At 40.5% G+C, this 24965-nt stretch overlaps 3 protein-coding genes across 9 annotated transcripts; all 3 read left to right on the top strand.

Annotated features, from left to right (window-relative positions):
- Positions 1–1573: 1573 nt before the first annotated feature.
- Positions 1574–8607, top strand: plbd2 (phospholipase B domain containing 2). 2 transcript variants are annotated; one of them, XR_006152168.1, is made up of 13 exons: positions 1574–1815; positions 2612–2705; positions 3409–3567; positions 3843–3943; positions 4665–4879; positions 5612–5706; positions 5864–6024; positions 6755–6850; positions 7053–7124; positions 7446–7598; positions 7740–7902; positions 7985–8211; positions 8302–8607. XR_006152168.1 is itself a non-coding variant. In XM_042706947.1 (12 exons), exons 1-12 carry the CDS (start codon positions 1610–1612, stop codon positions 8156–8158), a joined length of 1689 nt encoding a protein of 562 aa, XP_042562881.1. In that variant the 5' UTR covers positions 1574–1609; the 3' UTR covers positions 8159–8225. The 2 variants fall into 2 exon arrangements, 1 of the variants encoding a protein (XP_042562881.1); XM_042706947.1 differs by lacking the exon at positions 8302–8607 and having other exon boundaries at positions 7985–8225.
- A 267-nt stretch (positions 8608–8874) lies between these two features.
- On the top strand, positions 8875–21265 carry LOC122132143 (phospholipase DDHD2-like). 6 transcript variants are annotated; one of them, XM_042706945.1, is made up of 18 exons: positions 8875–9023; positions 9844–10035; positions 10904–11093; positions 12133–12323; positions 12576–12665; positions 12829–12949; positions 13323–13412; positions 14377–14518; positions 14809–15017; positions 15159–15226; positions 15686–15808; positions 15965–16060; positions 16342–16491; positions 17381–17536; positions 17691–17793; positions 18289–18462; positions 18951–19098; positions 19435–21265. In XM_042706945.1, exons 2-18 carry the CDS (start codon positions 9907–9909, stop codon positions 19514–19516), a joined length of 2262 nt encoding a protein of 753 aa, XP_042562879.1. In that variant the 5' UTR covers positions 8875–9023; positions 9844–9906; the 3' UTR covers positions 19517–21265. The 6 variants fall into 6 exon arrangements, with proteins under 6 accessions (XP_042562879.1, XP_042562878.1, XP_042562875.1 ...); XM_042706944.1 differs by having other exon boundaries at positions 9820–10035; XM_042706941.1 differs by having other exon boundaries at positions 9791–10035.
- Positions 21266–21636: 371 nt separating this feature from the next.
- Positions 21637–24669, top strand: LOC122132145 (vitamin K-dependent gamma-carboxylase-like). Its single transcript, XM_042706948.1, has 5 exons — positions 21637–22043; positions 22431–22637; positions 23202–23360; positions 23710–23875; positions 24294–24669. Exons 1-5 carry the CDS (start codon positions 22013–22015, stop codon positions 24487–24489), a joined length of 759 nt encoding a protein of 252 aa, XP_042562882.1. The 5' UTR covers positions 21637–22012; the 3' UTR covers positions 24490–24669.
- The last annotated feature ends 296 nt before the right edge of the window (positions 24670–24965 follow it).

The raw sequence follows: 24965 nt of genomic DNA, 5'->3' as shown, positions 1-24965 counted from the left end.
ATAGTGTGCAGATGTGTACAATAATTATAATTTAATTGTGTTGGTTTTGAGATTATAATTTGTGATTTCAGATCTGTTTTCTGAATAGTCTTAGGCCCAAACCATGGCTCCAATCATGCCACTATGGTGCTATATTTGCCACGGCATCATTATATTGCGTGTGTAATGTTTGGTGTATCCATCTGGTGACTTCCGGGGTATGAGTCAAGTCAGTCAGAGGCTCTGTGTTGGACACTAAGCCCGTGCTACAAACAGCACACATGCTGCAGATGTAGCGTGCCTTAGATTTCTGTTGCAAATTCCTGGAGACCCAGATGGATACATACAACTCCCTACCTGCTGGAGCTAGCAGAACAGCTTTGGGTGGTGTTGAACGGTGCTGCTGCAGTGCCAAATCCCTCCATCCAGGGTGACTGCTTACCTTTCCATCGTGCATCTGCAGCACCACAGTGAGGAGGAGCTGCTACATAGAGTGCTGCAGTGGCTCTCACAGACCTGACCATACAGAACATGCAGCTGCTGGCTCTCATAGCCGCCCTCTCCTGCCCACTGCCAAGCTGACTCAGTGGGCCATGCCAACTGTGCAGTTCTGCTGCCCCCAGAGGCTGACTGTAAAGGGAACACTGGAAGGAGGACATAGAGCTATCATTCTGGGCTCCCTGGTGTTGAGGGTTTTTGATTTTGTCATTTCAAGTTTCTTGAAAGGCACAGTGAGTAGTTTGTATTGCTGTCTATTAGTGGAGATGGTACTATTCATAATTATGTTTTCATTAGTGTATACTAGGGCTTTTTCGCGCTGTTATGGCATTTGACGGCCACGGTCAGTACTTGCACACGCTTGTAGGGAAGAGTATTAAGCTGCAATTGCAATTCAGCAACCTCACCACTAGATGCCACTAAAATTGTCTGTAACCATGGATACCACTCTAGAGTCTCTCATGTTGTCTGAGGCAAGTGGCACTGGCACATGGGTGTTTCTCAAAGTCAAGGAAGGATCCTTGAAGGCTGCATTTCAAGGATGCTACATAATCGAATCCTGCCGAAGGACTGTTCCGATGTCTAGGATCCTTTGAATTCTACCAAGGACCGAGTCCTTTGTTCAGAGAATTTTCAATAATGCATTTGGAGTATCCTCTGCATTCTTAAAGAACCCACCATCATATGCGCGCATACTAGAGCCTTTTTTTTTTTTAAGTAGCATGGAATTTGAAGACATCTTACCAAGGAAGCATCCTTGACTTGAGAAACACACCATGTTGTCCACTCTTTTTCTATTTTACCATATCGGTAGCAACATCTTTATTTCTACAAGACAAGACAATGGTTGGTTACAAAAGACTGACTGATAACTACATTTTAAATAACCATACCGTATGCCTAGGTTTTCTACTGGCGTTGTTTCATAACACCTCATTTTCACCGATTTGGAAAAAACCCATTCCTTTTTCCAAAGGGATTTGAACTTTGGAACCAGGAAGTGTTAAGATGCTAACACCAAAAACTACAAACTTCCGGTCGACTTCCAGCCTCTCCTGAAACGCTTCCTAAAAGGGTTAGTGCAGTGTCACATGACCAAATGTTGTCATATGACTAAAGCTGTTGTGTGAAAATGTACGGCTGTGTTGATCCCTGTGAAAGTTTGAGGCGGTCTGGTTTAGGATTTATTTTAAAAGTTTTGCTGTGTATATGTCCCGTTGGGGCTGTTATTCAGTCCGCCGTGATTGAGAAAAAAACTGGAAAGCTATTGTTGATTGAAGGCTATCATGCTGACAATGTGGCTTGGGCGAATTTCACAGATGACATCCCCAATTCAGGGTAAAATGGTCGCTGTTCATCAGTTGTTTTACTGGGGTATAATCAGTTGTTTTGCTTGGGGGGGCTGTTGTATGCAATGCTTTTGTAGGTGTTATCGTTCAATTGTCGTTTACCTTTTTTTATTAGCTGTGGCAGAAGTCTGCGTGACTGCAATTCATAACTTCACTTGATCCTCTGATACCCTACTTAAAACCAATTAGTTTAAAATGGCGTGTTGTTGAACATGTTGCAGTATGTCTATTTATATGCTACAAATAGAAAGAGGTCAGAGGACCAAACTAGATCTATTGCATGGTTATATAGCTTTTAGGTGCTGTAAGAAATCGCCTTCTTACAGCCGAGTAGCCCTAGCCTATTAGATGATGTTTTCAAATATCCTTAACTATTCAGTGTATGCCAAAGAGGGTGATGAAATAATCAATACAGATACATTCAGTGTTCTTCTTTGATGTTTCCGTCAGTATCTTAGAATATGAAATAGTGTATTTCATGCATTATCTTTTACCCCAGAGTTCGTTGTAAATATGCAACAGAAATAGCTTTTCACCTCCATGAGAACCATACAGGAACCCTTAGACCCAGAGACCCTTAGACCCTTGTCCTTTTTCAAATCTTTGAACAGTGTTGTTTGGTTGTAACAGTTTTTGTTGTTCATCTTAATTCGGCACCACATCCATTAGCAGTTGTTTTTTGATATTATCTAATTAATTTGTCAACAACTAAGGAATAATGCCTCGACTTCATGTTATTTTCACTTATTCTTAATAAATAAATCAAATTTTCTCGTTTCTTATAGCTGGGCGTATCTGGAGGTGAGCACTAGTGGGCGCTACAATGACACAATTCAGGCATACGCTGCTGGGGCATTGGAGGGTGCCCTTACCGCACAGGTCAGTGACGTTTGATCCAATGTTTTTTGTTTTGCTACTGTCAACCAGACAGGGAACAGCCAGTGTGACTTATCAAACTGTTCAGCTGATATAGTCAGGGTAGCCAAATGAGGTTTCATCTAATACCTAATAAGGTGTCATCCAAATACTTTGATGAATTTAGATCTGAACATAAAATAAACACAATTTCCAATGTGGGAAGTTTGGTCCTAATAATCTTTCATCACTTCAAGATTAACAATAGGTCCACATGGTATCCCTGTAGCTTATTCTCAGTGTGGTGCTGGTTGCCTTGTAAAAAGCTCAGTGCTCCTACCTGACAACCTTTCCCCAAAAAACACAAGCTTGATGTACAGCTACGGTTTGTACTATTGGTCACCTTATATTTACTGTGTAAGATCATACTTTGAATGTATTGATTTGTAAAGCAGAACATGACTGAACATGCTAAGTAAAAAAAAATAAAGTAAAGTATTACAAACGCTGTCAAGCATCTGTCGACCTGATCGGATTCGGTTACATGTACACGGGGGGCCCACAGTCTTGTCTATACAAATGATAGTTTCCTATAAAATGAAACTGTGATTGAATATTTCTATTTGGAAAATTGATGCTCTTTTGTGAAAACTACGCATTTACAACTGAATGTTTGTTATGAAGTATCTCTTGTCTTATTTCTCATTTTGTTTGCTTTGTTTTGTAGCACATCTACAAGCACTGGATGAACACAATTGTTGGCTACTGTGGGCCATTTGGATATGACACAGTTTATTGCCAGAAACTAAAGGAGTATATCATGGCTAATCTTCAGTGGGTTGTGAAACAGATAGAGAAAGATGCTGACTCTGAGTACTGGCACCAGGTAGGCTGACAAACTGCGGGTAAACACTAGTTAATGCTTGGACACATGCAAAATTGTTACTGACATTTAAAAAAAATACTTTGCTCTGAGATGATCTAGCACAACCTCATAAATAAGTGCAATGTTGCTAAAAGTTCTTTTTGTTTTCTTGATTAACATTTTTGTATTGCATATCAGTTTGTCACCAGAGGTCAATGCAAATTGAAAGACCTTTAAATATAAATGTCATTTAAATCTGAACCCTAAATGTGAACACATATCTGTGTGTACCGTAGGTCCATCTGGCTCTGTTACAGCTTCGAGGGATGGAGGACGCCTACAATGACCAGCTGTCTTTCCCTACGGCCGTCCCAAACCTCAATCCATTTGGGTTTCTGTGAGTGCTCTCTCCTCCCATTGTAGTATCTGGCTCCACGTGCTCATTTCTGCTGTAAGTCAGCATAATCTGATGGAAGGTATTGGCCTAGATGCACGGAAACCTACAGAGAGTGTACCTTAGTGCTGGGGTGCAAGTCTTATATTGAATGAGGTGGAACGAAAGGTGTACATTTGCAAAAGGGTTAACATAGGTCAAAGTTTGTGGCTTGCAAACAGATTATGTGCTTTAGGGGATAGGGCAGTTAGAAGGTCATTGTGTACCCTTCTCATGTCATTTTGTTAATTTGACTCCTGACACATATTACGGACAGATATAGTACCCTGTTCATGTATTTATACTTACATGTTTTATGTTGTTTTTAGCCTGACAACAAAAGCTTCACTGTGAGTCTGTTACTATTATTAGATGCTGTTATTAGCACTGGACTCAAGTCACTTCTATGTTTGCGATGTACCGGACATTCTTCGTACAAAAATAGTTCCATGTTGCGATGGTCTCCTGTGTCACATGAGTAATAAGAAGTGCTTAGAAAATACGTTCTCTGTGCTCTTACTTTTTTTTCCAAGCTTTCATTCCTTGATAATGCTTAGGATTTGATGCTAAAGTCTGACGTTAAGGTGTTCATTATGTTTATAATTCATAATCTTCACATTGTATATCTATTTTAGATGCACTGTATGGGAAGATGTTGTTTTATTCCCACTCTTTCCTCCATCAGATTGTTTCAGATGGGTGGAGACTTGGAGGATCTGGAGGCTGCGCTAAATAAAAGTAGCCCATCACGGACCCTTGGCTCAGGCTCTTGCTCTGCCCTGGTCAAACTGCTGCCAGGCAACAAGGAGTTGTTGGTATCGCATGACACATGGAATACTTACCAGTCCATGTTAAGGATCATGAAGAAGTATTCCTTCTCCTACCACATTTCACCAAAAGGTGTTTACACACAATCTCTACTCACAGTATCTCTCTTTAAACTTTTTTTTAAACATAGACACTGCCTAGTTTCTTCAAATAGTTTAGTTAGGAATGTATTGATCTTAACTACAAACTCTTTGTACAGAGATTGCTTTTCTAAAGCAAATTTGGTAAACATTGTGTTGGTTGGAATAGAGCAGTGGTTCCCAAACTTTTTACAGTCCCGTACCCCTTCCGACATTTAATCTCCAGCTACGTTTTCCTTTTCACCTTTTAGTTCCGTTTTATTCCGTTTCGGCTCATTTTGTTCACCCAGAGGTTTTAAAGCTTAAAATGAGTGAATAATATGTGCCACAAGTGACCCAAACCTTCTAAGGTTGTTGTTTGCCAGCCATCAACAGAACAGAAGACTAAAAAAAAACATTATTTGCAGGTGATTGGGAAGATGAGCGAATTAATTTGACAGGCTATTCCGTCCGTTTTCCGTTATCGTGGAAATGTTCTCCCCGCGTACCCCCTGAACCACTTTGCGTACCCCAGTTTGGGAACCAAGGGAATAGAGGATACCACAATAACGACATGGTACATTGGGAAAACATCACTCCAGATTGGATTTTTTTTTTTCCTATTGATAAGTTTGTTTGTTTTTCCACGCTGCTCTTTATAAGGTTCTCCACTCTGGTTTAACGAATACCATTTTCTCTGTAGTACATTGTGTCTTTGTACTGATTGATTTGATCTGTGTTTCAGATGAGAAGCCAATTCCTGGGGCCGTTCAGGCCTTCTCCTCCTACCCTGGATCCATCTTTTCAGGCGATGATTTCTATATCCTCAGCAGTGGGTTGGTGAGTAGTGCTGTGGTCACCTTACTGTTAGACAGGACTGAGGAGAATCACATGATTGTATGCAGACTGTTTGTTTGTTTATTTATTTATTTAGCATTGTTTTGGATATGTCAATACATCTGTTCTGCACCTCACTGTTGCGCTTGTGTTTGTTCAGGTTGCCTTGGAGACCACAATTGGAAACAGTAACCCTGCCTTGTGGAAGTATGTGGTACCTCAAGGTACAGTGATGGAATGGCTCAGAAATGTTGTTGCCAATCGTCTAGCACAGACAGGCAAACAGTGGGCTGATGTCTTCAGCAAGTTCAACAGTGGAACGTACGTTTGCTTACATACACTTTTTACTGGCTATACTAGCTCTTGCACAGACTTTAATATTTATATCACGTTGCACTATCCTCACACACATAAGCACAAGTACTCTATCTTTGCATTATCCATACAAGCACATGAACACTATCTCTCTGCACTCTTTGCACTACTTTCCTCGTCGACATCAACACTGTCACAAATCAATGCACACTGTACTATAGGGCAGATCCATCCTGTATCTGTAAACACCCCACTCCCTGTGAACATGTTCTGCCTGTGTGTATGTGATTTATGTATGTATGTTTGTGAGTTAAGTTAAGTGTATAAGCTACTGGATGACCTACATTTCCCTTGGGATTTATAAAGTATCCATCTATCTATCTATCCATCTCATCACAAATGTCTGCTTTAAAAGTTACATATATATGTATATATTAATATCTGTGTACCTTATACGTTGTAGAAGCTATTGATTTCTACCTGTAGCACCAGTTCAAACAACAGAACATTTGTCATGAATGATTTATTGAATTATTTGAGCTAATGCATGTCAAGGACATAGTCAGCAAATACATCACTTTTTTTTTAGATTTTAGAAGGCAGCCAAATAAAGAAAATAGATTAAAGACATTTTCAATGCATCAGATTTGTGAGATTGATTTTGTATTTTCACTCATGTGTTTCAACATGGATAGCATGAGTCTTATATATATATAATGTGTTTTTTCTTCCTAAGGTATAATAATCAATGGATGATTGTGGATTATAAATTCTTCAAACCAGGCAGAACAGATATCACAGAGCAGCTCTTCACTGTTCTGGAGCAAATTCCGTAAGTCCTCACATAATGTTATAGCTCTTGTATGATCTCAATCATTCTCTTATCCTCTTGGTGAAGTTGTTACAGTAACGTAAATTAAATGGTTTGTGAATTTTTGTTAGGAATGCATTTATATGATGTTTATCTTTTGTAAACTATAAAAGTAAACTGTAATTATGATGTTTATTTCACCACATTTTTCTTTTCTCTGCAGAGGTTCAATTATGATCCAGGATAAAACCACAGAGCTTTATGAAACAGGTTACTGGGCTAGTTACAACATCCCGTAAGTGTAAAAGCCCAATCTCCTATGCAGTAAGCGTATATTGACACATGTACATATGTACATATTCTACACACATTTAGTATCTGTAATTGATATTGTGCAGAGTGTGATTTTAGAGTCTTTTCAAAATCACATACAGTATGCTGATGCATCATGAAATAGATCTAAGACACTTTGTGTTTGTTAAACTCCACAAACATTTGTATTATAGTGGCTTGCCTGAAGTAGAAAGAAACTAGAATGAAAGGGTCCTCTGGATGTTTGTTTTATATTTTGGATTTCAACCTGAATTTCCTGTGTCTTTGGCCCCTGTATATACAGGTACTATGAGGAGATCTTCAATGCCAGTGGCTGCCAGGAGCTGGTTCAGGAGTACGGGTCCTGGTTCTCGTTCGATATGAACCCGAGGGCTCAGATATTCAGACGCAATCAAACCTTAGTGACTGACCTGAAGTCTATGGTGCAGCTCATGAGGTGACCTAAACTTTACCCTGGGTCCACAGCTTGTAATAAGATCATTTAAAAAAGTGTGTACTCTCTGCCCAAGCTTTAGGAGGTGTGAAGCACCCTTCCTCATTCTCACATTGATCAGTGGCATCTCTTGTTTTGTTGCAGATACAACAATTTTGAGAAAGATCCCCTGTCCCAGTGTGAGGGTTGTGACCCCAAACATAACGGAGAAAATACCATCTCTGCACGCTCTGATCTGAACCCTGCCAACGGCACCTACCCCTTTGGAGCTTTGAGACAGCGGTGTCATGGTGGAACAGACATGAAGGCAAGCCTCAGTAGCCTCTGTCCTTAGCCATCATTTGTATGTGTTCCACAGATACTAACTTAGTCTTTCCTTGCTCCCACAGTTGACGTCCTACGGCATGTATAAGGAATATCAGATGTTAGCTGCCAGCGGCCCTACGTGGGACCAGGTGCCTGCATTCCAGTGGAGCACCTCTCCTTACAGTGATCTGCTGCACATGGGCCACCCAGACCGCTGGGACTTTCCCACAGTTCATGTCAGATGGGGCACTGTCTGAACTCAAATTAGCACCCTTGTAATATGCACGAACACACACAAATACATACATACATACACACACACACACACGCGCGCGTGCGAGCGAGCGAGCCCACACTCACACACACGCGCCCACGTTCACACACACATGCATCCACATACATACACACACACACACACACACACACACACATTCACAAACATGCATCCATATGCACACACAAACACACTCAGGATTCCCAGTCATCGTGATCATTATGTCTAAATCAACCAAAGGTTCCAGCGTGACACTATGTAGAGAAAAGAAGGCACTGAAAGGACAGAAAGGGAAAACACAAGCCAATTATTGCTGGCTTACATTTTTAATCAATCAATGGTTTGAGTTCATTGTTGATTTAGTTTTCTGTTTGATTCTGATGGTTTCTTGCTGTTTTGTTTTCCGTGAATAAAATTGTTATATAACAGAAATTGTGAGTAGGCTCGTTTACTAGTATGGTGTGTAGTTTAACTGTCATCATTTTCTTTTGCTCAATAGGTTAGTCACTCAAAGCAATTGATAAGAAATGTAGTGTCAATTTTCTTGGGGTGTTGGAAATGTGTAAATAATGCAAAGCTTACAGCCAATTAAAACATATGAAAAGGATAAGGGAACTGAAGATATAAACAATGGGCTTTTACTGTGATGCTTGTGGATGACCCGGAAAGGAATAGCTGAAATGATTTTCATTTGACACTGACGTTTAAAAGCAAACTTGCTTTAGAGGCTGCCAATCATGATAGACTCATCGTTTAGGATACTTCTGCTATTGGAGTAGGCTGCTTCTCAGCAAGATATGTTCAACTTTGTTTGATGAACGCGAACACATGAATCGTCATTTGTGCATGTAAGTAAGCCTTTCTAGTGGGAGTGACCGCTGACAGATGGCTAACTAGCTTGCTTGCTAGCTTGCTAGTTAGTTGGCCTTATAGTGGCTTGGAAGTTAGATTGCTAGCCAGCCAGCCTCCTGACGTTCGCCCAGATTTGTGTTAACATCTGGTAAGTTATGGTATAGCGCCTGTTGTTTATAATATTACTCGGGGACTGTTAGGAGTTCTAAATATTGGTAAAATCCATATGACTATTCAGAGTATTCAACTATGTAAATGTTTTTTTTTTGTGCTGTCACATATTCCTGTGATCCGAATGACAAGTCATGTCGAGAAACATGACCTAACAAAAAGATATGTTTGGCTAACTGTACGTGTGTTGTTTCGTTATTGTGATAACAAAAAGCCACATCCTGTCTCAGCGACATTCCAGCAGAACATATTATGCTATCAGTGCATTTCACATAGTTTTTATGGCATCGTCTTATCTTGTTTACAATCAGTCTGACGGCTTCAGTAATGACCTGCCTTTTGGATATGTGTTATGACAAGGTTCATTGGCCATTTGGTGTCACTGAAGACTTTATTAGACTGTTAGACCTATGTTGTTATTTAAAACCTGCATTTGATAGTCACCATGGAAGATAAAGAGTTGGTTTTCATTTGCCCAACAAGCCCAGATGGTATCCCAGAGTTTTTTCCACTCTTGGCCTGTTGATATCAAACACATATTTAAAAATGAATTATTTATGTCAGTGACTATCTCTATTGTTATTACATATAGATCAAGAAGCCCTCTCACAATCCTAACAGGGAAACTGGAACCTCAAATTCCAGGAAACTGTTGTTTTGGATGCCAGGTGTCAGGACTCACAACAGAAGCTCAAAACTGGTCACGTGATGTCTGAAAACCCAACCGGTGGTGGTGCATCTTCCGTGGTTCCAGGGCAGGAACAGGTCCTATCAGTGGAAGACTCCAATTTGTCCATTAACCAGCAGGATCCCTCCACAGGCATAGACAAGAAGCAGGTACATGTTTAAGACTACAGTGAGTAACTGCAGTACTGAATATATACTTTTAAAGATCGTATTCCAAGAGGAAACATGTTCACAAAGGTACACTCCCGCAGTTGACTTCAGTTGTCTAAATAGCCTGGTATGACCACACAAATATGCACCCAGTTTCACTATTTTTGTTGTGTATCACTCGAGCAAAAAAAAAAAAAAAAACTAGTGTACAGTAGTTTGTCAGAGCTAGAGTTTGTCAGGTTACTAAATATAGCTTTGTCAGCACATCTTTCCTGGTACCCATACTTGGAATACCTACACCGACAGTAGCCCAATGAGACAGATCAGTGCAAGTATTTTCATGCACACAGACTGAATAGATGTTGTAGTGTCCTGTTTTCAAACAGCTGTGGATAAGCCATGTGTTCACTCGTCACCTGGTTCAGGATTTAATTCATCTGGTATTTGTATTGCTGGCTTAGGTATCATTATTCATTTTGGAAATGGTATGATTTAGTTGTAGTTACTGTGTAGTTGAAATTGGAGTTGCTATGTGTTAAACCGTAACAGGAGAGTTCAGTGTGGTTCATTTTGCAGCTTGGAACTGAGATTAGATTTTGTGCCCCACTGGACTGTGAAAACAGACATACTAGATTGTTGTGTATATTACTATAATATATGTATTGTGCCCATAGAGATTCTAATTCTCCAAATGAGTCAGCTCTGTTGCTCTGCTGACTTGTTCTTTCAAGTCCCTTGATTTGAACAACACATGACCTTTATATTTAATACCACATACATTCATATCCACTCACTGATAACAAATATGGTTGAAATGGATGTAACTATCTGGGTGTTCTCAGCTGATTTGTTTGTATTCATTCTTCAGGCAGCAACCGCTTTGGATGAAACTTCTCCCTCCTCTGCTGAGTCTTTTGAGATGTTGGATCTGGATCTGGCCCAGTCCACATACGAACCAGTCCAGCCTCATTGGTTCTACTGTCGCCGTGGCAATGAGAAAGACTGGCTGCCGTTCAGCATCGAAGACTCTCTTAAGCTAGAGGATGCACTCAAGAACGGTGAGAGGACCCATATATGTTTATTCCAGCTATTTTGTAATACGTTGACTTGCTTGCAGTGGAATGTATCTGTAAATAAAGCAGCTACTCCTCCCTTTTTACCAGTTCAGCTCTTAGTCATAGAACTAAAATGTACTGGAGCTGTCTTTTTGAGAACAGTAGCAGTCTGTTGCCTTCTGCTAACCACATCTCAGTAAGAAACAGAAAATCTGAATTGTAGGATATTACAGTGTCATTGACTAAGAATGAATTATTGGCTAGAGATGCTGATACCAAGTAGTGCTAGCTTTGTAGAGATAGGAGCCCCTGGGGCAGTCTGCCTTGTTGTGACGCAGTTAACGATTTAGACTGGTCTACTTCAGCTGCATTGCACTCGATTCCTTCTATTTCTACTAAACACAGGAATAAAGAACATTATGGACATAGTGGGTTTCAGCTTATTCCCAGAACAGTTGTCAGTACCACCTCTGCTATAGCAGAACACGTCACAAAATGCTCTCATTGTTTTGCACCCTGTTGCTTCTATCAGAGCGCTGCTGACTGTTGAACTGGATGACTTGGTTGCCCTGCACTTTTTGGGTAGGACTTGTGGGTTGGCTGAGATGGAGAGTGAGAGTTTAATCCCAGCACACACCAGTTCCTCCATTTTCTCTGTAGTGTCCTTGGCAGATGAAGCAGGTCTTCATAACTCTTGTCATATTCTCCAGTGGTGGAGATTGTGCTTGCTCTGTGCCACACACTAACATCAACACACTATTAACGCTTTTAAATCATTTGAATCATTTGCTGCTTCTCAACTACATAGTCACAGACTTGTCAAGCAATTATGAATTGGATATTTACAAGAATCCAGTTTGATGTACCAAGCAAAATCAACCTTATGCGCAAATTCAATAGGTGGACATGAATTTCAACAATTAATCTTTATCCACCAGCAAATTGATTATGTATTGAATTATTAGATCATCTAAGTAAGACAAATGTTAATGCTAAACGGTATTCATCTTTTTGAGTTATTGCTGTCTGACTTTTACCTCAGTGAAAAAAGGAGAGGAGACTGTGGTTGCCGTGGAGGGTGGCCGCTATGATGTTCGCCTTACTGAGCGTCTTCGCTATGCCGTCTACTGGGACCAGGGACCCTCGGAAGTCCGTCGCTGCACGTGGTTCTTCAAAGGCAATGATGACCCACGGTACATGCCATACTCTGAGACTTTCAGTGACAGTTTGGAAGTAAGTAAGCCATCCCCTTTTTGCATATATGCTAAAGTAAATATCTTTTTAATGATAAAGATGGATGGATGAATAAAAGGATTGATACATGGAGCTTTATGAAGGATTACACTACCTATCTTCATTTGTGTTTGCCTGCACTAAATGTTGACGTTATATAAATGTAATATAGACATACTGTGGATCCCTTTTCCTTGAGGAATAACTCATGTGTTTGTGATTTCATTATGAATGATTTGTGCTTGTGTACAGGATGCCTATATGATTGCCGTGACGCTGGGAGAGTGGAAGAGGAAGCTGGAGTTTCCCACAGGCGAGACAGTCATTCTTCACAACCCCAAGGTAAGATGGCATGTGCTCTACCAGACTAGGGACCAGCTGACCGCCTGCAGGCCATTCCTTAAGGGTGAGGTCTTCTGAGTTGACCTCCTGATTGAATTACCTCTGCTCCACCAATCAGCCTGAGTTTCTTCTGATTGGTTTTGTCCTTCTTTTGCCTCGGCAGCTCATTATGCAGTACCAGCCCATCATGCTTCAGGATGACTGGGTCTCCTCCCCCTCTGAACAGACGAGGCCTCGTACAGTAAAGAGGGGCATTGAGAACATAGCTGTGGACATCCCAGAGGGTGTGTTTCACAATCCTGATGGCCTGTGTTGAATACAAACATGTTTAAATGATCCTGGTACATTCACAATACACAATACAATAATAATACAGACTTAACTTGGGTCCCCAAAATACTTACGATACGGTGGTTACTTTTTAGTTTGCTTAGTTTTTCCGAATTTTATTTTTCTAACTGAAGAGGTGAGAGTCAAATCACTCTGACTGTTTTAGGCAAAGTGGGCCCGACTCACAAAATGGGATTCTTACATCTAAAATATGGTCTACTGTTTTAGTAAATTCTGAAAAATTGCAGAAATGTTTCATTTGAAGAGTGAATCATTAGCACATATTGACCTCAGTCTTGATTTTGTCTCATGTTTGTGTCCCTGCAGGGGAGCCTCAAACAGTGGACCACCTTGTCTTCATGGTGCATGGGATAGGGCCTGCGTGTGACCTGCGTTTTCGGAGCATCATTCAATGTGGTATGTTTACACTGTACCTCTTTGTGTGTGTGTGTGTGTGTGTGTGTTTGTCTGTGTGTGTGTGTGTGTGTGTGTGTGTGTGTGTGTAAAGGTACAGTGTGTAGGATTTAGGTGGATCTATTAGCAGAAATGGAATATAGTATTCATAATTATGTTTTCATTAGTGTATAATCACCTGTAATTACGAGTTGTTGTGTTTCCGTTACCTTACAATGAGCCCTACAGCCCTACATACTGTAGGGAGCGAGTCCTCTTCCATAGAGTCCATCATGTTGCACCGCCATGTTTCTACTGTAGCCCAGAACGAACAAACCATAAAACTGACTAATTTATAAGCCTTTCGTGTTTTAATGGCAACTAGGTTATCCTACACGCTTGGAAGGGGAGGGGTCATGGTGGGGTATTCGGTTGGTTGTCGCTTTCCGCTACATGCAACTAAATCCTACACCTTTGAGGGAAACTAGTAATAATGGCTGTCTTCCAAATGCCAGCCTTTTTCGCAGCATATATCCCAAAACACAATTAAAGCTTTGATGTTATTGAAAAACCTTGCATGAACTCAGTAGTGACTTGAGGCTAAAGCCAGGCAAGCATATTTGGGGACGTAACATCGTCAAAAAATCCTAAATCTGCACATTACTAATGGAATGGAATTGAAGGAAAGTTACACCACCACTATCTTGCAGAGAATTATTGACCTAACTCAATGAGTACATTTCTGCTGGAGTCAGGCATCCCTCATTACTTTCGATTATTTTCTCTACTACTTTAAAATCTGATTTCCTGATACCTGATTGTTCAGCAAAGCTTCACTCTGGGTTTGTGCCTGTGCTCTGTCAGTAATCTCAGTGCCTCCTGTGGCTGTGTGCTCTCTCTCTCTCTCTCTCTCTCTCTCTCTTTCTCTCTCTATCTCTCTCTCTCTCTCTCTCTCTCTCTCTCTCTCTCTCTCTCTCTGTCTGCCCAGTGAATGATTTCCGCAGTGCTTCCCTGAGCCTCCTCAGCTCCCACTGCAGGTTGGCCCGAGAGGAGGGCAAGGTCGGCAGGGTGGAGTTCCTTCCTGTCGACTGGCACAGCGCTCTCCATGGCGATGCCACTGGCGTGGACGAGTGAGGGCACCAATTACTCTTCCAAAAAAAAAAAAAAACATTGACTCAGAAACAATGGTCTTTTGTTTTGTTAGGATTTGGTTCTGTTATGGGCCTTTTGTTTCGTCTGTCTTTGTGCTTTGTTATTTTCTTGTTGTGACCGTTATTATAGCATTTTCCTTCCTGGTTTGGTCAGACCTGTAAAGGAGATTAAATACATCAGTGTTACCACCCTGTTGATTTGAAAGTAGATTTTACCAAATTAATTAATAACCGATACTATGACACTAACTGGTACTATGTTTACACAGGTCCATCCAGCGGATCACTCTTCCCAGCATCGGTAGACTCCGGCATTTCACCAACGACACCCTGCTGGATCTCTTCTTCTATAACAGCCCCACCTACTGCCAGACCATACTGGACACCGTGGTAACAGAACTCAACCGACTCCACAGCCTGTTCCGCTGCCGCCACCCAACCTTTAAGGGGCAGGTGTCCCTAGTGGGCCACAGCTTGGGTCAGTTCATGTCATCTTTGTCCAACTGCCATTATGTCATTATGTGATGATCACAACTTTAGTGTATCAGTTCAGTTTACACCTTTCATATCTGATGTGCTGGTAAACGTGTGTAATGTTCTGTACCCTTTTTACCAACAGGGTCTCTCATTCTTTTTGATCTTCTCACCAATCAGAAAACAGGTTCTGAGGACTTGGGGAGCGAGAAGGTATTTTTTTTTCTTTCTTTCCGTCTCTCTTCTTTCTTCCTATTCTTTCCTTTCCTTTCTTCCTTCACATCTTTCTGTCTTTCCTTTTTTCCTAATGATTCTTTATTTGTCTTCCATGCATTTTTCACATATATGACCGAAAGTTATTCACTGAACACTGAAGTCATATAGGAGTAGATATATGAAAGAGGTAAAGGCAAACTGAGGACCTTTGACAATGCACACAAAACAATATAATGGTCAAAATGAATAGAATCAGATTAGAATGAATAGAATCAGATTAGAATGAATAGAATCAGATTAGAATGAATAGAATCAGATCAGATTATGAATCTACCTCTGCTGGCAGTGATGACCATTACAAAAAAGACAGCTGATGTTTAAAGTGTGTTTATTTGTGCAGTTCACCTGTTGTAGTTACATGACATTGCATTTTGTGTTGTCTTCTTATATTGACAGAAACAGGCTTGTGATGACCTTTCCACCCCGGATAAAGAGAACCTGGAAGATGCCCTCACTAGAATGGGGCTACAGAAATACATTCCCATTTTACAGAAGGAAGAAATGGACTTAGACTCTTTGGTCAGTACTTTACTGATGATTAGTCTGTTTACTGTAAGGACAAGTAGAACAGAATGAGTTAAAGGGATATTTAGTGGTTTGAATATGATTATAGACCAGCTAGAAGCATAGTGTATATTTATCTTTTGTTCACATTGTCATCGTCCCTTCCCTCAGTCTCTTTGTACAGAAACTGAATTAGAAAGAGTTGGAATACCACTTGGACCACGTAAAAAAATACTGGACTTGGTCAGCAGGAGAAAAATCTTGAAGGTGAGGGACAAACTCTTTCATCCATTTCATGTGTAGGGTTTTGTGCTCTTTTAATATTGGAGGGTAAAGGTGTTAGAATCAAAGGCAAAGTTTCTTTTCACACCAAAACTTGATCGGTGATGGTCTGGATATTCTGTTGTGTTTATGAAGTGTTCAAGATATCCAATCAACATTTCTAGAATATAGAGTTAATGAGTTAAGAGACCTAAATGTTAAAATATTACACATTGTCACAACTCATGAGAGCATGGGATTCACCAGAGTCTGGTGTTCTACCACAGGATCATAAAGCCAGGATGGCGGCCATGTTGCCCAGCGATGACTCGGCAGACCTTATCCAGAATAACGCGGCCCACCGTCAAAGCTACCTGCGGACCCATTCAACCACCAGTGCTGTGGACTACAAATATTTTGATGTGGGGATTGGTCAGGTAATAAACAGAGATGCACGGCCCTCACTTAGTGTTGTAGGTTTTGTAGTACCAGATTAGGACACTGAAGGATGTAGAGTAGAGGAAACACACAGTTAAACTTCTCTGGTTTGACTTTTGTTGCTTTCGGGGATAGCTGAACTATGCTGTTGCCAAGGGACAGGTTAGTGGCTTCATGCACTTTTTTTTGTCCCCTTTCTATTGTGTTATTTTTGCTTGTATTTTTTTTCTGCATTTTGTTTCTCCATAACTCTCAGTTGTCTTTTTCATGTTGGATTGTGTGACTCTTCTGTCGTGGTCATTATCCAAACCATTCTGCAAACGCTCTGAGACAGGATGCACCCATGTAGGTTTGGGGAGGGTTTTCAGGTCTTATCCTGAACCTTGCGGGGCAGGAAGGGGGTGTGTGGGGGGGGGGGGGGGGGGTAGAGGCATGGGCGCATGACTACTGGAGAGGTGTCTGAGAAGTGTACCTGGAGCTCACGGTGAAGGTGAATAATGAGAAAAATACGACAGATGTCATACTAGCGTGATGATGTGCGAGGATGTCAGAGAATGCGCTAGGAAATGATAGCGGAATTTGTGTAGGTAGTTCAGGGTACTGTAGATAGTAAGCTTTTTACATTTTGTTTAGGAGAGGAAAGAAAATCTGTTTCCCATTTGTGTACTACAGCATGGGGTACATTATGTGCCACTTGCCTTTTGGTATGGCTGATATTCAAACTCACGGATGACTGAAGAAGATAAGAGAACGTGGCTAATTTGACAGCAAAATGAAATTAAATGTAATGGTATACGTTCTTGTGAAAGGATTCTGTCAATGCCAATGTTCACGTATGTCAGAATTGGTTAAGCATTTCTTCTTTGGCCCTTGTTTTTGTACGCACAGGTCTCCATCCGCTACCCTCAGCTATCTTTCCATCCACAGTCCTTCTTTGCGTTCGGCTCTCCTATCGGAATGTTTCTGACGGTCCGAGGACTGAAACGCATCGACCCGGACTACAACTTTCCCACGTGCAAGGCCTTCTTCAACATCTACCACCCTGTGCGTGCATCATGTGAATGAACTCACTTACACCATACATAAATACTGACACCGTTTCTTGTCTATTCAATGTTCAGTTCAGTTTCAGTTTCAATTGCCATTGTGAAAGTGATAGCTGTTACTTAGGATGCTATGTTTGTTCCCCACTTTTCAGTTTGATCCAGTTGCTTACCGCATCGAGCCCATGATCATGTCTGATGTTGACCTGGAACCGATGCTCATACCACATCACAAGGGGAGGAAGAGGATGCACCTGGGTAAGCTTATCAGAACTGTTTGTCCCTCATTAAAGTGCTGTGTGAGTGAGAGAGTGGAAACATGCTAATGTCCTTTGCCTGCTAAAGCATTCTGGCTGACTGTAAGGAAAATAACTGATGTCATTCATTCAACAAAGTAATTTATTATACACAAATTGGGATCCTTCTCAGACAGAGGAGAAATTTGATACAGTTGTAACACAATATTCATCACGTTCCTTCCATTATCATAAATATGACGTACAAATGTACAATTATCATTAGCTAGGCTTACCAACAGTGTTTTCACTAGTGAGATCTGAAAATGTGTGTGCTTTACTGTAACAAGATATGCTCTGTGGTGAGATCCGCCTGCTCCAAAAGGCTGTGGTCGTATTAATTTAATTGTGGTCAGATGTTAATCATGAGGGGTTTTCATAAGTACTCATTGTTAGTGTTTGTATGCTGACATGTCATCAGCCTGTAATGAATCCCTCTCCACTTTTCCTCCCACAGAGTTGAGGGAGAGTTTGACCCGCATGGGCGCTGACCTAAAGAACAATGTGATTGGCTCCCTGCGGACGGCGTGGCAGTCCTTCTCCCGTCTGCCGGTGGCAGCCCTCCCGTCGTTGGAGGAGGCGGTGTGTGCAGGTGTTTCCATGGAGACGTCAGAGATGCCGGAGCCAGAGGGTGAGGAACGGGGGTTCAGCACGGCTCCCCAACAAACCGTTCAGGACTAGTTTACCAGTTAGCAGATTGTTCATAACCATCAAACAGTACATTCTCAAACCATTGTGAAAAACAAGTATATTCCTGGCAATTCCGTGTCAAATCGTGTGTCAATTATGTTACATAAAAATGGTACTTAATATTGGCAATATTCTTCAAAGCTGTTCTGTTCTGCTGAATAACACAGCTTGTACAGTTGAAATAGTAACTCTAATACCCTGATTTATGTATATATGATGGAAAAATATGATATGATGTTTTATGTCAAATATGGTGGACCTTGGGAAAGATCTTCTTGTGACATGGTCTGAATTAAAATGTCATACTTCATGCTTCAATGTAATGTTCTCTGTGCAATTGCTTGCCATAAATAGACATGAACTGTGAAATGACTTATTAGAAATGTTTTTGTTGGTTTTCAATTATTTCTTCTTATTATTGCACCATAGGAACAGAAGAGGACAGTGTAACAGACGAAAAAGACTTAAAGATCGGAATGTTGAATGGGGGTCGGCGAATTGACTACGTTCTCCAGGAGGCGCCTATTGAGTGTTTCAACGAGTACCTCTTTGCCATCCAGAGTCACCTCTGTTACTGGTGAGACAACAATAACGTCAATAACAAATATCTTGCCTCAGAAATCTGGGTATTTTAGATTAAAAATCTACAGTAGTTCAGAAGGCAGAATATTTTCATTTAGCCAAAGCTACCTTTCACAATTCAGATGTTACTTGTATTGTTCACAAGTTCAATTATCCAGTTTTGTCTGTTCTTACTGAAATGCCTAGAGCACCACCATCTGGTCGTCAGAGGGTTTGCAATCTAGACAAAGCGTCTTGGAATCTGATGTTCAAATGGTTGAAGTTTATTAAGTGTATGCACAATTTCCTTTAGTCAGAAGGGGTTAAATTTGTATGTGTTTTCTTTCTACAGGGAGTCCGAAGACACGGCACTTCTACTTTTGAAAGAAATATATGAGAAACACGGTGTTGTTTTTGAACAATCTCCATCATAGACTCATAACACATGGAAGGAACATATTGAAGGATAAAAAAACCTTTGAAGAAAGTATGGAAGGACTACATTTTTATTTTATGTTTATCTTTACCTCAAGACTGATAACACAGTGGCGTGGAATTTGGAGGCTTAACATCTCTTCATATAACTCTAAGCCTCTAAGCACCACTATAGTCATTTTTCACGAGAAATGTTTTTTTGGTATACTTAAAAACTAACTCTGTAATCAAATGTTTTGGGTGATGGGTAAGGTCAGAATAGGCAACAACTAGCGTGTGTTTACATGCCAGCTTAAATCAGACTAGTTGCTGAATACAGACCTTTACACAGCAAATATACTGCCTTTGGGCTGCTATACATCAGACTGCAACTTATCAGTTAAATTTGGTATATTCATGTCATCTACTCAGTTAATCACCGATGGACTGTTTTATGCCATACAGTTGATAACTTTACTATTAATTGTTACCAAAGATGTGCATTCTACCCTGTGTTTTCCCTTCATCCTCAACACATGTTTCCATGAGTTGCGACATGAGAGCAAATATTTGATTGAGTGAACTGTACTACATTTCTTTCATACATCAACGCCAATTATCAGTTAACCCTTTAATCAACCTGATATTCACAGGTTTAGTTCTCATGACATTAGAGCATCTTATCAATGCAGCATACAAACTACTTATAAGACCAGCCAGTGCAGCACCTTACGACCATATCCTGTCAAGAAGCAGGATTACCCAACATATCAGAGGATGGTCAGATTGGATTTGATTGTCAGAGTTAAAGTAAGACACAAAGAAAAACACTTCACTCCGCTTTACCAGATGAAACATATTTTATTTTCCTGTCCTGAGGTGCAGTGCCAAATCTGACTGTGCTAAGTGTGTGTTCCGTTTGTTTATATCCTTATGCCTGCATTTTGTGCAATATGTGACATTTCCCCCAGTTTCCCCTATTTCCTTTGTAAAAAAGGACTGAACTTTCTAAAAGCACTTTACTTTGGCATGTTTCTAACAGCCTGATCAGTCACATCCTTTTTACCTTTAGTTCTTTTCAAAATGGTGAACAATGGTGATAGAATAGAGACATTCCAGATTGTTAGCTGACCCCATTAGCGCGCACTCTGACCCCTGATGTGCATCTTAAAGTAATACCTTTGTAATGTAAAACAAGATGCCCCATTCCAGTAGTGTCTTTCACCCTTGCAATACCTTGAGCACTCATGCCCATATTGTCTACCATTTCAATCATTTACAAAAGTGGTACCTTAAGAGTACTTCAGAGGTGCACATGTGCAGAAGCGGGTTATGTCATTGGGCTTATGAACTTTGTTACATAAAGTTCTCATTTTGCCAATATAGTTTAGAGAGGATACTCAACTTTTTTTGTTGCAGCTTGAAGTTATTTGAACCGTGAAAGTATTATGAAATTCGTGACATTTTAAGAACATAATGCTATGCTTGCCGTTTTGTTTTGTTTTTTGTTTGTGCTATGCATGTGTTGCAAAAACACTACAGAAGATATCACCGTAATCCTCCCATAGTGCACTCCAAAATGTTGCCATTTTGTTGAGTTATACCCATACTCGAAATTTTGTACTGACCATGTGAAATACTGAAGTACAGCTTTACAGTTTTATTTATTTGTAAGTTTTATTTATCCAATTTCATGTATCTGAACAAATGTGTGTGAAAATAAACGTTTAACAAATATCACTATGTTTGAAAACAGCTGAATAACTGAATGATTGCACAGAATGATTGTTTTCAATATCATGAAACCACTATAGTTAAAACCTTCTTTGACATACACACGTGTTTATTACATGTAAGGTTCCCTGAGTGAGTCCTCAACACCACTCTGAAGGACTAAGAATAATGTAGGCTAGTACCAATTCAGTTGAAGTTCATAATGTGTGTGAATATCAATATATGTAGTCAGAATAAGTAAAATACACTAATATGTAAGTGCATTATTTAATATAATAGTACAAATTATTTTATTATATTCCCCCCGTTTCCGACATTTGTGGCCATACTTTTTTGAAATTCGGCTGAAGTGGGGACTTTTACCATGACAACTCAGCTGTGCATGATCCCAGAAGCGCATTGTGTAGGTGTGTCCGCCCTGCGACTCGGTGGTTAATGTTTATATTTTTCCACTGCAATTCAGTTAAACTATTTTTAAGTTTACACTTCATTTAGAAATATTTTACCTTCTATTCGTGACTCCTTTTTAAAAATATTTCGTATAGGATATATTTGTGCCTTTTGTTGACTTGGACTTTTATTTTGGGATGTTTAGTCCTTTTCGTAATCGTTCATCTCAGTGCTTGCGTAAACCAGTCGCCGTGTTATGACACGTCCCTAAATGTGTACGTGTGGAGAATCAGATTCTACTCATCCCTAGAGTAAGTTAGCCTACAGGACGAGACTCTCGGTACCGCAGTGGTATCCCTTTCCTGCACCTGGTCCACCTTTGAGTGAGAAGCATGGAGGCAGGGGGATCAGACGTGGCAGCGGGTAGGAGCACAACAAATACACACTCCACTAGCATACATTAACACTCATGTTAAGAAGAATGTGTGATGGAATATTTGCGGTTCTTGTGAGCAAAACAGTTAAATGAATTTTCGATTTAATCTTAGCTACTTCTAAAATATATGCAAACCCGTTGCCCACATTGTTTGCTTAGAAGGGCAACACAGGAAAGTTCACTAACCCCTCAGTTATGCTACCTGATGAATTTAGAATAAATGAATGCATTGTCTCAGAGTGGCCTTTTAATTACGATGTAAGAGTGTTATTCCGCACATAGGATTGGCACTGTAAGCTAGCAGACATGCATATAAAATGTTATGCCAATCCAACTGGATCTAGCCTGGAAGTTCTTGTACATTGTCCTTTTAGGTGCCCCGCACGTAGAGCCAGCCTCGGATCAGGAAGAGAGCAGGGATGAGGGCACACAGACCACGGCTGTGAATACCTCAACAGAAAGCCGAATGAAGAGGCTTTTTGGCTTTGAGAAAGAGGACCTGTCCTCCTGGCACCGGTTTGTGTGTCTGTTGAGTCGGCCCACTGACCCAGCCTCTCTTGGCATCTTCCGCTTCGTGTTTGGTAAGTAGTCAGTGATTAGAGATTTACAGTTGTCTCCCACTGTTTGCAACACCCATGTAATAGCAGGCTGTGACAGCCTTTTCCTGTGGCTGTGCTGAGGCTGCTATAATGGGCCACATGTATGTGCCTGGGGTGGTCTTCGAGGAATGGAATGTTTTGGGAGACCCTTGTAGAATGTTTAGTCCTTATCACTTGAAAAATGTTGACCATGTTGTGTTGTTCAATCATCAACATTTTAGGGATAGTTAACTATTGTTAACTGTCTTCTTGTTATGTGCCTTTAAAGCAAACATTTGTCAAGTATTTAGTAATCAAGAAGAAAAATCATTTTAAAAGGAGTGATAAGTTAACTCATGAGGTTTTGGAGCACGCTCTGAAGTTAAATTTGGCCATCTGGTTGTTAGAGAGGAAGTCATTGTACACATATCAAATAAACATACTGGAATGTGCCCACAAGAAAAACCTACCTCTCTGCTCAGTTGTTCAGCCAAGTGCATTGACTGAACAGTGAAACATCTTGATATTCACACTGTATGCTTCGTCTAATGCTTTTATGGTTCTCAGGGATGCTGATGGCTATTGACATCACACAGGAGCGAGGCCTGAGTCACCTGGACTACAGGTTCCTGGATGGGGCTCCGGTGTGCCGCTTCCCCCTGTTCAACTTCCTCAAGCCTCTCCCCCTAGACTGGATGTACTTCGTCTACGTGATCATGTTAATAGGTTAGTGACATGCTAACTAAATGTACATTCAAAATGAAAACAATTCTTTATTGTGTACTGACAGCAGTTCCTTAAACTTGTTGAAGTACACTAGAGCTGTGAGTGTATAATACAAGTGGGCTGCCAGTTGAGGTGAAGCTGGGCTAATCCAATCCAGCCATGGGGAAATTCATTTATTAACTGGCAAAACAGGTTCTGATCGTGTTTAAAAATTATTTGTACCATATCACCACTAAATGACTGGCTGGGACAGACCTTACATGCTATATTGCCCAATAATAAACTGAGTTTCTGTTTTGTTAATATGACCTATATCTGTCCCTGCATGTATGTACGTGTGTTTGCACAGGTGCCCTTGGCATCATGCTTGGATGCTTCTATCGGCTGTCTTGCCTCATGTTCATATCCACCTACTGGTATGTCTTCTTCCTGGACAAGACGGCCTGGAACAACCACTCCTATCTCTATGGCCTCATTGGTGTCCAGCTCACGCTCATGGATGCTAGCAGATACTGGTGAGTGATGGAATGAAAGTTGATGTGAATGATCAGATTGGTTGTCTGCTGTATGCTTTGTCTTTGTAGACAGATGAAAGCAATTTATAATACAAAAAATAAAAAATAAATATATTAGTAGTACTTTTCAGTACAATTCAGCTTTATACAATTTTGTGGCTGGGACATTTTATATACTGTATATCAGCAACCTTACTGGTACTGCATAGCACCTTCTGCTTTTCTAACATTTCACCTGTTTGTGTTAACAATAGTTGCATAATCCTTGCTAACACACACCACTGAGTGTGAGTCACACTGTTCATATGATGTCATCTCAGCTGTTTCGAAACGTGTTCAATCCTCCAGTTTAAGGTGCAGATCACAGATTATTTGTATTTATGGTGGTTTAAATATTTTCATTTATTTAACACTGCAGGTCAATTGATGGACTGTTCAGTGCAAGGAAGAGGAATGCTGATGTTCCACTGTGGAACTATACACTCCTGAGGTTCCAGGTCAGTCTGGTCTCCAGTTATAAGTTATTATGTCATTGCGCTAGCAATCCTATATGGATCATCCTATTGCATAAAGTGTGTAGGGATAATACTATGACAGAAACATTAAGAAAATGAAGGCAGGTGGCTTTGTATTGTGTCCTCACTACTAACTCTGTTTAACTGGCACAGTGTCCCTGTAGTAATACTGCTTTCATCACCCATCTGTATTCAAACCACATGTACACACATACTTTGTTTAACAGAATATATACGAATACACCAACAGATTCCTCTTATACCTACAATCAAATCAGATGTGTTATGCTGTCCAATGTAGTTTAATGATAGAGATGTATCTATTCGATCGATGTATATTTGCATTTTCTTGTGTAGAGATAAAAATAGGAATTATGGGAGCAAAGGGAGATGGTTTTAAGACCAAATCCACCTGAGGTAGTAGAATGTACTAATGAAAAGAGTATTGATTGCCATCTCCTGCTGTGGAGAGAGGGCAAAGACAACAGACGTTCTTCAGAGGAACAAGTGGTTGAGTTCTTCCTAGATCTCGATAAGGTGCATCGCACACAATGAACTGAGACCATCAACTCGCT

Source organism: Clupea harengus, unplaced genomic scaffold (assembly GCF_900700415.2).
Source record: "Clupea harengus unplaced genomic scaffold, Ch_v2.0.2, whole genome shotgun sequence".
NCBI lineage: Eukaryota > Metazoa > Chordata > Actinopteri > Clupeiformes > Clupeidae > Clupea > Clupea harengus.
Note: the sequence above shows the minus strand (reverse complement) of the source record. Positions and strands in the feature narration are given on the sequence as shown.

Excerpts from the sequence above, each read along its gene's own strand:
- plbd2 (XM_042706947.1), top strand. The coding sequence starts at position 1,610 with ATGTACGGCTGTGTTGATCCCTGTGAAAGTTTGAGGCGGTCTGGTTTA. Across the intron at positions 3,568-3,842 it reads ACTCTGAGTACTGGCACCAG|GTCCATCTGGCTCTGTTACA; the intron begins GTAGGCTGACAA and ends TGTGTACCGTAG. Across the intron at positions 7,599-7,739 it reads TCTATGGTGCAGCTCATGAG|ATACAACAATTTTGAGAAAG; the intron begins GTGACCTAAACT and ends GTTTTGTTGCAG.
- LOC122132143 (XM_042706945.1), top strand. The coding sequence starts at position 9,907 with ATGTCTGAAAACCCAACCGGTGGTGGTGCATCTTCCGTGGTTCCAGGG. Across the intron at positions 12,324-12,575 it reads CTTTCAGTGACAGTTTGGAA|GATGCCTATATGATTGCCGT; the intron begins GTAAGTAAGCCA and ends GCTTGTGTACAG. Across the intron at positions 15,227-15,685 it reads AGGACTTGGGGAGCGAGAAG|AAACAGGCTTGTGATGACCT; the intron begins GTATTTTTTTTT and ends TTATATTGACAG.
- LOC122132145 (XM_042706948.1), top strand. The coding sequence starts at position 22,013 with ATGGAGGCAGGGGGATCAGACGTGGCAGCGG. Across the intron at positions 22,044-22,430 it reads GGGATCAGACGTGGCAGCGG|GTGCCCCGCACGTAGAGCCA; the intron begins GTAGGAGCACAA and ends TTGTCCTTTTAG. Across the intron at positions 23,876-24,293 it reads ATGGATGCTAGCAGATACTG|GTCAATTGATGGACTGTTCA; the intron begins GTGAGTGATGGA and ends TTAACACTGCAG.